The sequence below is a fragment of the Mustelus asterias genome, chromosome 15 (assembly GCF_964213995.1).
Source record: "Mustelus asterias chromosome 15, sMusAst1.hap1.1, whole genome shotgun sequence".
NCBI classification, from domain to species: Eukaryota; Metazoa; Chordata; class Chondrichthyes; order Carcharhiniformes; family Triakidae; genus Mustelus; species Mustelus asterias.
The window spans coordinates 700087-715631 of record NC_135815.1 but is presented as its reverse complement, the minus strand read 5'-3'; the positions used below and the strand labels follow the sequence as shown (position 1 = coordinate 715631).

At 47.8% G+C, this 15545-nt stretch overlaps 1 protein-coding gene across 1 annotated transcript in view; it reads left to right on the top strand.

Moving 5' to 3' along the window:
• LOC144504260 (cathepsin B-like) overlaps window positions 1-15545 on the top strand; it is a 43944-nt gene that overhangs the window by 25495 nt on the left and 2904 nt on the right. Inside the window, exons 3-4 of the mRNA XM_078229352.1 lie at window positions 3023-3141; window positions 15135-15220. Coding sequence (XP_078085478.1) covers window positions 3023-3141; window positions 15135-15220 — 205 coding nt within the window. The remainder of the gene's footprint in view (window positions 1-3022; window positions 3142-15134; window positions 15221-15545) is intronic.

Here is a 15545-nt window from a genome sequence, read left to right as displayed (position 1 = left end):
CAGCTACAGGCTGTTGCTAGGCAGATTAGGGATCTCCCGCAGTTTCTGAAATTCGTGAGTCTCTCAGCTGTGCAGGGGGAGACCCGATCGAATATCCATCCGGGGGTGCCCCTCTGCATTGTTGGCCCGTTATGAGTGGTGCCAATTAGTCCAATAAAAATATGTTTGATGATACAAATATGGTTTTCTGGAAAATTTCCTCCTTCAGTCACATAAGAGTAAAAAGCCTTGGGGTTTTCCTTGATCCGACCCACCAAGGACTTCTCGTGTCCCCTCCTAGCTCTCCTAAGCCCCTTTTTCAGCTCATTCCTTGCTAACTTGTAACCCTCAATCGAGCCATCTGAACCTTGTTTCCTCATCCCTACATAATCTTCCCTCTTCCTTTTCACAAGACATTCCACCTCTTTCATGAACCATGGTTCCCTCACTCGGCCATTTCCTCCCTGCCTGACAGGGACATACCTATCAAGGACACCCAGTATTTGTTCCTTGAAAAAGTTCGACTTTTCATAAGTCCTTTCTCTGACAGTTTCTGTTCCCAACTTATGCCCCCTAATTCTTGCCTAATCGCATCATAATTACCTCTCCCCCAGTAGAAAGAAAGTAGAAAGAAACCTAACCAAGGAGTGAGGATAGCTAAAAGGGGTTATGAAAAGTCATTGGCCAGCAGGATTAAGGAAACTCCCAAGGCTTTTTATGCATATGTAAATAGCAAGAGGGTAGCCAGGGAGAGGGTTGGCCCACTCAAGGACAGGGAAGGGAATCTATGTGTGGAGCCAGAGGAAATGGGCGAGGTATTAAATGAGTACTTTGTGTCAGTGTTCACCAAAGAGAAGGACTTGGTGGATGATGAGTCTGGGAAAGGATGTGTAGATAGTTTGAGTCATGTTGAGATCAATAAGAGGTGGTATTGGGGTTCTTGAGAATCATTATGGTACACAAGTCCCCAGGGCCTGATGGGATATACCCCAGAATACTGAGAGAGGCAAGGGAGGAAATTGCTGCGGTCTTGAGAGAAATCTTTGTATCCTCACAGAGGATTGCAGAATAGCCTGCTTTTTAACTTCCTACCCAGCTCTCTATACTCACTCTTCAGGACCTCCTCACTCTTCCTTCCTACGTCATTGGTACCGATGTGTACCATGACATCTGGCTGATCACCCTTCCACTTCAGAATGCTGTGCACGTGATCAGAGACATCCCTGACCTTGGCACCCGGGAGGCAACAAACCATCCGGGAGTCTCTGTCACGACCACAGAACCTCCTGTCTGTCCCTCTGACTATCGAGTCCCCTATCACTACCGCTCTCCTCTTCTTCCACCCTCCCTTCTGCGCTGCAGAACCAGACTCAGTGCCAGAGATCCGGCTGCCACAGCTTGCCCCAGGTAAGGCACCCCCACAACAGTATCCAACTCGGTATACCTGTTGTGGAGGGGAATGGCCACAGGGGAATCCTGCTCTGCCTGCCCTTTCCCTCGCTTGATGGTAACCCAATTACCTGTGCTCTGTGCCTTTGGCGTAACTGCCTCCCTGAAGCTACTATCTATAAACTCCTCATTCTCCCGAATGCTCTGGAGATCAGTGCAGAAGGAGGCCATTTGGCCCATTGGGTCTGCACCAATCACAATCTGACCCAGGCCCTATCCCCATAAACCCCATGCATTTACCCTACCTAGTCCCCCTGACACTAAGGGACAATTTAGCATAGTCAATCCACCTAACCTGCAAATCTTTGGACTGTGGAGGAAATCAGAGCACCCGGAGAAAACCCACGCAGACAGTGACCCAAGCCGGGAATCGAACCCGGTTCCCTGGTGCTGTGAGGCAGCAGTGTGCACCATTGTGCCACCATGACACATGAGAAAGGAGAGATTGTTACCAAATGTTGTTAGAAAAGAATGATGGATTCACTTTGGAAGAAACTCAGAAATGGATAAACTGAATGATTATAAAAACAATGCATGGAATAAAGAACAGCTCAGGTCCAAGCAGAAGATAGGTTGATGCAAAAGACAGAAGGAAGTGATTAGTAAATGAAGCCACTCAGCTGAAGATGTGCCAGAGAGAAGGAACTTATCACATGATATAAGTCCCAGAAATAAAGTACACAGATCATTTCCTTCACATGTAATAGGCCAAGTTTGTGAATGAGTTGTCAGGACATAAGACTGTGTTGTATTGTGATAATGGTACCCGCCTGCATGGTAGAATAAGGTGTTCGACAGAGAAAAGGATCAACAGAGAATTGGAGAATGACACCGTCCACAGAGTAAAGTATGTACTCCTTGGTCAGTGTAGAGTCGAGGACAGAACTCAGAAAGCAGCAAGCCCGAATGGATAAGTCCCACGCAAGAACATTTTCAGAACTGTACATTGTAATGCTTTCAAGAAGAAGTGTTATGTTAAATGCAAGCCTCAGGATCTCAACATTGAACAATCACTACATCGATTTGCAGATGTCTAACTTGTGTGCATAATACTTATTTAAAATGAGCGTTTGAGTAAGTCGAATTTGAAGATTGTATTAAAAAATCTGGAGGAATGTAGTGATTGAGGTGTCTGTATCCTTAGGACAGCACAGCAAAAGAGGGTCACCTGGCTTGAGGGACCAATGGGAAGCGAGAGTGAGTGATCACCCCAGAGGGTGGAGTCCTCTCTTGGGTAGAATACATCTTGGAAACCATGTAGTCAGCATGTCAGGACTGCAGCTGCTCCATAGCAGCCTGGGGCTGCAAATCCCTGCACCACGTTTCACTTTTATCAATAAATACCTTTTGTTCCTAACACAGTTTGAAGTCTCTTGATGAGACCTCGAATGCCTCTACATAACATGAACCAATGTCTTGGCAATCCTTGTCAATATTTAATTTGAGGAAATTTCTGTTCACTGTTATAAAGAGATAGCAGGTAAGGTCGGTGAATGGAGTTACAATTCAGATCATCCGTATCTCAGTGAATATTGGGAATAGTGAAGTTTGTCTGGGGTTGAGTTTCTTACCAGATGCTGGCTTCTTCCCTCAGGCCTTTGGTGCAGTGGAAGCAATGTCAGACCGGATCTGTATCCATTCAAAAGGACAGGTCAACGTGGAGATCTCAGCTGAGGACCTCCTGAGCTGCTGCAAACTAGAATGTGGGAATGGGTAAGTGTATCTGTACAATGAAAGTGATGACATATTTCAGGAATAAAAACCTTCCTAGCCCTGGATAGTGCTGTTACAAAATTGTATTATTTGCCTGGTGACTGGGAACATCTAGATTGGCGACAATCTATTCACACATAAGGTACAGTATGTGTGAACAATCCAGCTTATTCTACACTGTCCCCATCAAACACTCCCAGGACAGGTACAGCACAGTTTTAGATACAGAGTAAACCTCCCTCTACACTGTCCCCACCAAACACTCCCAGGACAGGTACAGCACGGGGTTAGATACAGAGGAAAGCTCCCTCGACACTGTCCCCCATCATTAATTGGATTAATTGAATTGTTTATTTATTTAATTAGTCAGCTAGTGTGTGTATTTTTTTGGCCTTTACTTTAACAGCAGTTTTTCAAGTTTAAAGTGAAAACTAGAAGTGGGCAGCAAAGGAGTCTGGGAAGGGTTTTTATTTTAACTTTAAAAGTCAGTTACCTGGGAGGTTCCCCCTCATTGATCCACTGGAGCAAGCTGAGAGGGGTGATTGAAAAGCAGCAGTGCTGGTAAGAGATTAATTGGATTAATTGAATTGTTTATTTATTTAATTAGTCAGCTAGTGTGTGTATTTTTTTGGCCTTTACTTTAACAGCAGTTTTTCAAGTTTAAAGTGAAAACTAGAAGTGGGCAGCAAAGGAGTCTGGGAAGGGTTTTTATTTTAACTTTAAAAGTCAGTTACCTGGGTGGTTCCCCCTCAGTAGTAGTTTTTTTTTTTCTCTCGGGCCCCTAGCCCTATAAATTGGTGCAGAGGAGATACCCGATCCTCTACACTGGTAGAGGATCCCACCCTTCCATCCTCCTCTAACCTAATTATAAGTGTGGGGAAGTTTTTTGTTTTCTTTTTTTCTTGCTGGTAATGGCTTCAGGGATGGCAGTTCAGGCAGTATGCTGCATCTCCTGTGGGATGTATGTGGTGAGGAAATCCAGTAGTGTTTCAGGAGATTTTAGTTGTAAGAAGTGCATTAGATTGCAGCTTCTGGAGGAGCGTGTAAAGGAGCTGGAGGGGGAGGTAGAGGAACTCCGCATAATTCGGGAGGCGGAGGTGGAAGTTGATAGGAGTTATAGAGAAATAGTAACTCCTAGAAATGAGGCTTGGGTCAATGCCAGGAGGAGGGGTAAGAAGCAATCGGGAAGACAATCCCCTGGGGCGGTTCCCCTCCATAATAGGTTTTCGGTGCTGGAGGCTACAGTTGAGGAGGAATCAACTGAGCATAGAGAGCAGATCTCTGGGGGTGAGCCGAGTGAGAAAGCTCAGGTGGTTAGGGGCTGTAAAAGACTGGGCCTTGTGATTGGGGACTCCACAATTAAGGGGACAGATAGGAGGGTCGGAACTAAAGGTAGGGACTCAGGGTTGGTGTGTTGCCTACCAGGGGCTGGGGTCCGGGATGTGTCTGACAGGGTATTCAGGACTCTTAGGGGGGAGGGAGATAAACCACAAGTTATTGTACATGTGGGGACACACGACATAGGGAGGATAGGGGAAGGGGATATTAGGCAGGGATTTATGGAGTTGGGGTGGAAACTAAAGGCCAAGACTGACAGAGTGGTTATCTCTGGACTCTTGCCTGTACCACGGGATAGTTTAGAGAGGAATAGGGAGAGGGAAGGTTTGAATTCATGGCTGAGGGGATGGTGCAGGAGGGAGGGGTTCAGGTACTTAAGCAATTGGGGCTCGTACTGGGGAAGGTGTGACCTCTATGAGAAGGATGGTCTACACCTTAATCAGAAGGGGACCAATATCCTGGGGGGTAAATTTGCTAAGGCCATGCAGGGAGGTTTAAACTGATTCGGGGGGGGGGAGGGATCCTGAGTAGTGGGGCTGAAAGTGAGGGATGCATGGATGGGGACTGCAATGCACGGCATTGCAGAGGTGGGGTGGAGCAGGGTTTGAAATGTGTATACTTCAATGCCAGGAGTATTCGCAATAAAGTGGGTGAACTTGCAGCGTGGATCAGTACCTGGGACTTCGATGTTGTGGCTATTTCAGAGACATGGATAGAGCAGGGGCAGGAATGGATGCTGCAGGTCCCGGGGTTCAAATGTTTTAGTCGAAGTAGGGAAGGAGGTAGAAGAGGGGGAGGGGTAGCATTATTGGTCAGAGATTGTATCACAGTGTCAGAGAGGAGGTTTGATGAGGACTTATCTGTTGAGGTAGTATGGGCGGAGATTAGAAATAGGAGAGGAGAGGTCACCCTGTTGGGAGTCTTTTATAGACCTCCTAAAAGTTCTAGAGAGGTTGAGGAAAGGATTGCGGAGTCAATCCTGCTTAGGAGTGAAAGTAATAGGGCAATTGTTATGGGGGATTTTAACTTGACTAATATTGACTGGAATTGTTATAGCTCTAGCTCGTTAGAGGGGTCAGTTTTTGTTCAAAGCGTGCAGGAAGGTTTTTTGACTCAGTATGTAGACAGGCCAACTAGAGGTGAGGCTATATTGGATCTGGTGCTGGGAAATGAGCCAGACCAGGTGCTAGACTTGGAAGTTGGTGTGCATTTTGGTGATAGTGACCACAATTCGGTTACGTTCACCTTAGTGATGGAAAGGGATAGGCATGAACCTCGGGCCAGTGGTTTTAGCTGGGGGAAGGGTAATTATGAGGCTATTAGGAGAGAATTAGGAAACATAGGTTGGACTAGGAGATTACAGGGACTGGGAACGTCCGACATGTGGAGCTTTTTCAAGGAGCAGCTACTGCGAGTCTGTGATAGGTATGTCCCTGTCAGGCAAGGAGGAATTGGTAGGGCTAGGGAACCGTGGTGCACCAAAAAAGTTTCTTTGTTGGTTAAAAAGAAAAAGGAGGCTTATGTTCGGATGAGACGTGAGCACTCGGGTAGTGCACTAGAAAGCTTTAGATTGGCTAAGAGGGAGTTGAAGAGCGAGCTTAGAAGGGCTAAAAGGGGACATGAGAAGACTTTGGCGGATAGGGTTAAAGAGAATCCTAAGGCGTTCTATAGGTATGTCAAGAACAGAAGGTTGGTTAGGGCAAGTTTAGGGCCAGTTATAGATGGCAGAGGGAAGTTATGTGTGGAACCGGAGGAGATTGGTGAAGCATTGAACCAATATTTCTCTTCGGTGTTCACGCAAGGGGACATGAATATAGCTGAGGAGGACACTGGGTTGCAAGGGAGTAGAATAGACAGTATTACAGTTGATAAGGAGGATGTGCAGGATATTCTGGAGGGTCTGAAAATAGATAAATCCCCTGGTCCGGATGGGATTTATCCAAGGATTCTCTGGGAGGCAAGAGAAGTGATTGCAGAGCCTCTGGCTCTGATCTTCAGGTCGTCGTTGGCCTCTGGTATAGTACCAGAAGATTGGAGGTTAGCGAATGTTGTCCCATTGTTTAAGAAGGGGAACAGAGACTTCCCCGGGAATTATAGACCGGTGAGTCTCACTTCTGTTGTCGGCAAGATGTTGGAAAAAATTATAAGGGATAGGATTTATAGTTATTTGGAGAGTAATGAATTGATAGGTGATAGTCAGCATGGTTTTGTGGCAGGTAGGTCGTGCCTTACTAACCTTATTGAGTTTTTTGAGAAAGTGACCAAGGAGGTGGATGGGGGCAAGGCAGTGGACGTGGTATATATGGATTTTAGTAAGGCGTTTGATAAGGTTCACCATGGTAGGCTTCTGCAGAAAATGCAGATGTATGGGATTGGGGGTGATCTAGGAAATTGGATCAGGAATTGGCTAGCGGATAGGAAACAGAGGGTGGTGGTTGATAGTAAATATTCATCATGGAGTGCGGTTACAAGTGGTGTACCTCAGGGATCTGTTTTGGGGCCACTGCTGTTTGTAATATTTATTAATGATCTGGATGAGGGTATAGTTGGGTGGATTAGCAAATTTGCTGATGACACCAAAGTCGGTGGTGTGGTAGACAGTGAGGAAGGGTGTCGTAGTTTGCAGGAAGACTTAGACAGGTTGCAAAGTTGGGCCGAGAGGTGGCGGATGGAGTTTAATGCGGAGAAGTGTGAGGTAATTCACTTTGGTAGGAATAACAGATGTGTTGAGTATAGGGCTAACGGGAGGACTTTGAATAGTGTGGAGGAGCAGAGGGATCTAGGTGTATGTGTGCATAGATCCCTGAAAGTTGGGAATCAAGTAGATAAGGTTGTTAAGAAGGCATATGGTGTCTTGGCGTTTATTGGTAGGGGGATTGAATTTAGGAGTCGTAGCGTTATGTTGCAACTGTACACAACTCTGGTGCGGCCGCACTTGGAGTACTGTGTGCAGTTCTGGTCCCCACATTACAGGAAGGATGTGGAGGCTTTGGAGAGGGTGCAGAGGAGGTTTACCAGGATGTTGCCTGGTATGGAGGGGAGATCCTATGAGGAGAGGCTGAGGGATTTGGGATTGTTTTCGCTGGAAAGGCGGCGGCTAAGAGGGGATCTTATTGAAACATATAAGATGATTAGAGGTTTAGATAGGGTGGATAGTGATAGCCTTTTTCCTCTGATGGAGAAATCCAGCACGAGGGGGCATGGCTTTAAATTGAGGGGGGGTAGTTATAGAACCGATGTCAGGGGTAGGTTCTTTACCCAGAGGGTGGTGAGGGATTGGAATGCCCTGCCAGCATCAGTAGTAAATGCGCCTAGTTTGGGGGCGTTTAAGAGATCCGTAGATAGGTTCATGGACGAAAAGAAATTGGTTTAGGTTGGAGGGTCACAGTTTTTTTTTTTAACTGGTCGGTGCAACATCGTGGGCCGAAGGGCCTGTTCTGCGCTGTAATGTTCTATGTTCTATGTTCTAACACTCCCAGGACAGGTACAGCACGGGGTTAGATACAGAGTAAAGCTCCCTCTACACTGTCTCCCATCAAACACTCCCAGGACAGGTACAGCACGGGGTTAGATACAGAGTAAAGCTCCCTCTACACTGTCCCCCATCAAACACTCCCAGGACAGGTACAGCACGGGGTTAGATACAGAGTAAAGCTCCCTCTACACTGGCTCCACCAAACACTCTCAGAACAGGTACAGCACGGGGTTAGATACAGAGTAAAGTTCCCTCTACACTGTCCACACAAAACACTGTAAGAGTTTTAACAACACCAGGTTAAAGTCCAACGAGTTTATTTGGTAGCAAATACCATAAGCTTTCGGAGCGCTGCTCCTTCGTCAGATGGAGTGGAAATGTTTCCATTTCCACTCCATCTGACGAAGGAGCAGCGCTCCGAAAGCTTATGGTATTTGCTACCAAATAAACCTGTTGGACTTTAACCTGGTGTTGTTAAAACTCTTACTGTGTTCACCCCAGTCCAACGCCGGCATCTCCACATCATGACTGCCATCGACAGCGCAAACTGCCGGCTCCAAGTGGAGAGGACCTCCAAGAAGATCGCGCATATCGACACAGACATCAAGTTTCTACAAACATGCAAGAAAGCAGACAAGATACCAAAAGGACTATGGATCACGAACCCACTCAGGTCAACCTATAACACAGACTACGCTGAGAGACTTTGCCGTCGCACCTCTCTCACCCTCCTCAACCACCTCATACACCAACTCTACAGCAAACGCCGCAGCCTGGAAACCAAGATCGAATCCATATTCTCAACTTGCGCTCAGGACGCAGACCAGCTGCGAAACTCTGCCGAGCAGACGAGGCAAAGGAACTACACCATCTACATGCACACCAAGAACAGGAAACTTGAGAAACTCGGCATCACCACCAGCAGCAACCAAGCCTCCCCCGGTACCACAGTAGAAAACAGTACCACTGCAGGGAAGTCCATTGTCAACTTGTCGGACTACACACTTCAACCAGATGAAATCGAAGTTCTCAGCCGAGGGCTCAACTTTTGCCCCACTACCAAAATAGACCCCATCAGTCTCGCAGCAGACACAGAGGAATTCATCAGGCGGATGAGGCTGCGGGAGTTCTTCCACAAACCCCAAGAGGCCAACAGCGAACACAATAAGACAGCCAATGAACCGGAACAGCAGACAGAGAGACCCACAGTGCAACCGAAGAGGAAAGAGTCGAATTGGACTCCTCCGGAAGGCCGCTGCCCTCGACTTGACATGTATGCCCAAACCATCAGGAGGTGCGTCAACACCAAATTCATCAGCCACACTCACAAGACAGCACCGAACATCACCCAAGCACAACGCAACGCCATCCACGCTCTCAAGACCAACCGCAACATTGTCATCAAACCAGCAGACAAAGGAGGGGCCATCGTCATACTGAACAGAACGGATTACTGCAAAGAAGTGTACCGACAACTGAACACCGAGGAACACTACAGACAGTTACCCACAGATCCGACCAAAGAACACACCTGTCAACTCAACACTCTGATCAAAACCTTTGATCCGGACCTTCAAAACACCCTCCGTGCTCTCATCCCACGTACTCCACACGTTGGAGATCTCTACTGCCTCCCAAAGATACACAAGGCAAACACACCCGGCCGTCCCATCGTTTCAGGCAATGGAACCCTGTGCGAGAACCTCTCCGGCTATGTCGAGGGCATCCTGAAACCCATTGTACAAAGAACCCCCAGCTTTTGTCGCGACACTACGGACTTCCTACAGAAACTCAACACACATGGAGCAGTTGAACCAGGAGCACTCCTCATAACAATGGATGTCTCGGCACTCTACACCAGCATCCCCCATGATGATGGCATTGCTGCAACTGCCTCAGTACTCAACGCCGTCAACTGCCAGTTTCCAGATGCAATTTTACAACCCATCCGCTTCATCCTGGACCACAATGTCTTCACCTTCAACAACCAGTTCTTCATCCAGACACACGGAACAGCCATGGGGACCAAATTTGCACCTCAATATGCCAGCATCTTCATGCACAGGTTCGAACAAGACTTCTTCACCGCACAGGACCTTCAACCGATGCTATACACTAGATACATCGATGACATTTTCTTCCTTTGGAGTCATGGTGAACAATCACTGAAACAACTATATGATGACATCAACAAGTTCCATCCCACCATCAGACTCACCATGGACTACTCTCCGGAATCGGTTGCATTCTTGGACACACGCATCTCCATTAAGGACAGTCAGCTCAGCACCTCACTGTACCGCAAGCCCACGGATAACCTCACGATGCTCCACTTCTCCAGCTTCCACCCTAAACACGTTAAAGAACCATCCCCTACGGACAAGCCCTCCAAATACACAGGATCTGCTCGGATGAGGAGGATCGCAACAGACACCTCCAGACGCTGAAAGATGCCCTCATAAGAACAGGATATGGCGCTCGACTCATCGATCAACAGTTCCGACGCGCCACAGCGAAAAACCGCACCGACCTCCTCAGAAGACAAACACAGGACACGGTGGGCAGAGTACCCTTCGTCATCCAGTACTTCCCCGGAGCAGAGAAGCTACGGCATCTCCTCCGGAGCCTTCAACATGTCATTGATGAAGACGAACATCTCGCCAAGGCCATCCCCACACCCCCACTTCTTGCCTTCAAACAACCGCACAACCTCAAACAGACCATTGTCCGCAGCAAACTACCCAGCCTTCAGGAGAACAGTGACCACGACAGCACACAACCCTGCCACAGCAACCTCTGCAAGACGTGCCGGATCATCGACACGGATGCCATCATCTCGCGTGAGAACACCATCCACCAGGTACACGGTACCTACTCTTGCAACTCGGCCAACGTTGTCTACCTGATACGCTGCAGGAAAGGATGTCCTGAGGCATGGTACATTGGGGAAACCATGCAGACGCTACGACAACGGATGAATGGATGAATGAACACCGCTCGACAATCACCAGGCAAGACTGTTCTCTTCCTGTGGGGGAGCACTTCAGCGGTCACGGACATTCAGCCTTGGATCTTCAGGTAAGCATTCTCCAAGGCAGCCTTCACGACACACGACAGCGCAGAGTCGCTGAGCAGAAACTGATAGCCAAGTTCCGCACACATGAGGACGGCCTAAACCGGGATGTTGGATTTATGTCACATTATCAGTAACCCCCACAGCTTGCCTCCTGGACTTGCAGTCTGTCCTGTCTGGAGACAATACACATCTCTTTAACCTGTGCTTAATGCTCCCTCCACCCACATTGTCTGGATCTTTAAGACCTGGTTGACTGTAGAGATTCGCATTCTAATCAGTATTCTGTAACTTGATTTTGTGTCTCTGTGCCCTGTTTGAGAGCAGATTTCCACTCCATCGGACGAAGGAGCAGCGCTCCGAAAGCTAATGGCATTTGCTACCAAATAAACCTGTTGGACTTTAACCTGGTGTTGTTAAAACTCTTTCTATGATTGAGCCAGTTCTGTATCCACCATGCCAGCTCACCTCTGATCCCATGCGACTTCACCTTCTGCACCAGTCTGCCATGAGGGACCTTGTCAAAGGCCTTACTGAAGTCCATGTAGACAACATCCACTGCCCTACCCTCATCAATCATCTTCATCACTTCCTCGAAAAACACGATCAAGTTAGTGAGACATGACCTCCCCTTCACAAAACCATGTTGCCTCTCGCTAATACGTCCATTTATTTCCAAGTGGAAGCAAATCCTGTCTCGAAGAATCCTCTCCAATAATTTCCCTACCACTGATGTAAGGCTCACGGGCCTGTAATTACCTGGATTATTCTTGCTACACTTCTTAAACAAAGGAACAACATTGGCTATTCTCCAATCCTCTGGGCCCTCCCCTGTAGCCAGTGAGGATACAAAGATTTCCCTCAAGGCCCCAGCAATTTCCTCCCTTGCCTCTCTCAGTATTCTGGGGTATATCCCATCAGGCCCTGGGGACTTGTCTATCTTAATGTTTCTCAAGAACCCCAATATCTCCTCCTTTTTGATCTCAACATGACACAAACTATCTACATACCCTTTCCCAGACTCATCATCCACCAAGTCCTTCTCTTTGGTGAATACTGACGCAAAGTACTCATTTAATACCTCGCCCATTTCCTCTGGTTCCACGCATAGATTCCCTCCCCTGTCCTGGGCCAACCCTCTTCCTGGCTACCCCCTTTCTCTTTACATATGTATAAAAAGCCTTGGGATTTTCCTTAATCCTGCTGGCCAATTACTTTTCATGACCCCTTTTAGCCCTCCTTACTCCTTGCTTAAGTTTCTTTCTACTTTCCTTGTATTCCACACTTGCTTCGTGTGTTTCCAGCCTCCTGGCTTTGATAAATGTTTCCTTTTCCCCTTTGGCTAGGCTCACAATATCTCTCATTATCCAAGGTTCCCAAAACTTGCCATACTCATCCTTCATCCTTACGGGAATGTGCCGGTCCTGAATCCCTATCAACATACACTTGAAAGCCTCCCACATGCCAGATGTTGATTTGCCCTCAAACATCTGCCCCCAATCTACATTCTTCAGTTTCCGTCTCATATTGTTGTAATTAACCTTCCCCCAATCTAGCACCTTAACTTGAGGACTACACTTTTCTTTATCCATCAGTACCTTAAAGCTTACTGAATTGTGGTCACTGTTCCCGAACTGCTCCCCTACTGAAACGTCGACCACCTGGCCGGTCTCATTCCTCAATACCAGGTCCAGTACGGCCCCTTCCCTCGTTGGATTATCTACACACTGTTTCAAGAAGCCCTCCTGGATGCTCCTTACAAACTCTGCCCCATCCACGCCCTTAGCACTAAGTGAGTCCCAGTCAATATAGGGGAAGTGAAAATCACCCAGCACAACAACCCTGTTACTTTTACACTTTGCCAAAATCTGCCTACATCTCTGTTCCTCTATCTCCTGCTGGCAGTTGGGAGGCCTATAGTAAACCCCCAACATTGTGACTACACCCTTCCTGTTCCTGAGCTCTACCCATATTGCCTCGCTGTATGAGTCCTCCAAGGTGTCCTCCCGCAGTGCAGCTGTGATATTCCCCCTAACGAGTAGTGCAACTCCCCCACCCCTTTTACATCCCCCTCCATCCCACCTGAAACATCTGTATCCTGGAATGTTAAGCTGCCAATCCTGTCCTTCTCTTAACCAAGTCTCTGTAATGGCAACAACATCATAGTTCCAAGTACTAATCCAAGCTCTAAGTTCATCTGCCTTACCTGTTACACTTCTCGCATTGAAACAAATGCACTTCAGTCCACCAGACCCTCTCTGATTAATGTTATGCCGCTGTTTAAAAAAGGAAATAGACAAAAGGCGGGTAACTACAGGCCGGTTAGCTTAACGTCTGTAGTTGGGAAAATGCTGGAATCCACCATTAAAGACGAAATAGCAGGCCATCTGGATAAGAATGGTTTGATTAAGCAGACGCAGCATGGATTCATGAAGGGAAAGTCGTGCTTGACGAACTTGTTGGATTTTTATGAAGATGTGACTAGTGCGCTTGACGGAGGGGAACCAGTGGATGCGGTGTTTTTGGCTTTCCAAAAGGCGTTTGATAAGGTGCCTCACAAAAGGTTGCTGAAGAAGATTGGGTCACACGGAGTTGGGGGTAGGGTGATAGCATGGATTGGGGATTGGCTATCCGACAAGAAGCAGAGAGTCAGAATAAATGGGTGCTTTTCTGGTTGGCAGATGGTAACTAGTGGCGTGCCGCAGGGATCGGTACTGGGGCCTCAACTATTTACCATTTATATAGACGATCTGGAGGAGGGGACTGAGTGTAGGGTAACAAAGTTTGCAGACGACACAAAGATAAGTGGAAAAGTGAATCATGTGGAGGGCGTAGAAGGTCTGCAGAGAGATTTGGACAGGCTGAGTGAGTGGGCGAGGATCTGGCAGATGGAGTATAACGTTAACAAATGCGAGGTTATTCACTTTGGAAGAAATAATAGCAAATTGGATTATCTAAATGGAAAGAAATTACAACATGTTGCTGTGCAGAGGGACCTGGGGGTCCTTGTGCATGGGACGCAAAAACCCAGTCTGCAGGTGCAACAGGTGATCAAGAAGGCAAATGGGATGTTGGCCTACATTGCGAGGGGGATAGAATATAAAAGCAGAGGTGTCTTGCTGCATCTGTACAGGGCATTGGTGAGGCCGCATCTGGAATACTGTGTGCAGTATTGGTCCCCTTATTTGCGGAAGGATATATTGTTCTTATGATTAGCAACCCCACCATGCCTGCTGTTTCTCTGAGTCTTACTGGTCCTACTCTCTGGTTCCCCTTCAGTTCAGTCACCTTAGCTTTGGTTCCCACCCCCCTGCCACACTAGTTTAAATCCCCACGTTAACTCGGGCACCATTGTGTAGTGAGGAGGAGGAACTGAAGAACATGAAAGAATATCACATCCCCTGATCTCTGCACCCCCCAACTCTTCCAAATGTACAGAACATATCAGCGGGTGAAAGTATTGTGGGGTGATCTCTCCCCCCCCCCCCCCCCCCCCCCACCCCCCCCCCCCCATCCCATCCACCTCGAGTGATTTCCCCCCTCGAGTGATTTTCCCTCTCGAGTTGATTTCCCTCCTGAATCTCACTCCATATAAATTCCCCAATTCATTATCGTGATGCCACCTTGATCATGCTACTTCCGTCTTGCCAATCACCAATAAGATCATCTCTGAGCCTTTCCTGGTATCTCTGTCCCCTCCCTTTTTCCAATCCAATTTCCTTAAGTCCACCCTGGAAAATCTCTAATTCACTGTTAACTACACTTGCAAATTCTCAGCCTTCCAGTGTTTTGCTCTTTATTCCAAATGACATTTCTGCAGCTGTTGATTCACACAATATCACACTTACCACCACCTTTCACTTCCTGACATAATATTCACCATTCGGCCCATCAAGTCTGTACCAACCATAATCCTGTAACCCCCCATATTTACCCTGCTAATCCCCCTGACACTAGGGTCAATTTAGCATAGCCAATCCACCTAACCCGCACATCTTTGGACTTTTTGTTAACATTTCTATGAAGCACCGTAGAATGTTTTACCACGTTAAATGCACAATACAAATGCAGTTTACTGTTGTCTAACTTTGGTTCACTTTTCACCAGTTGCAACGGTGGCTATCCGTCTGGAGCCTGGGAATTCTGGACCGAAGATGGTCTGGTATCAGGAGGGCTTTACCAGTCACATATAGGTCAGTATCTGAGTTTAGGCATGGGGGTGGTTAGTCATGGGCAGTGCTCAATGTTAGGTGTGAGTCAATGCCTGGGGCTGAAAAGGGGTCAGTACTTGGTCATGGATTAGTGTCTGTAGTTAGATGTCGGAGCCTGGGGTCGAGGGGAGGCCGGGGCCTGGGGTCGAGGGGAGGCCGGGGCCTGGGGTCGAGGGGAGGCCGGGGCCTGGGGTCGAGGGGAGGCTGGGGTCGAGGGGAGGCCGGGGCCTGGGGTCGAGGGGAGGCCGGGGCCTGGGGTCGAGGGGAGGCTGGGGTCGAGGGGAGGCCGGGGCCTGGGGTCGAGGGG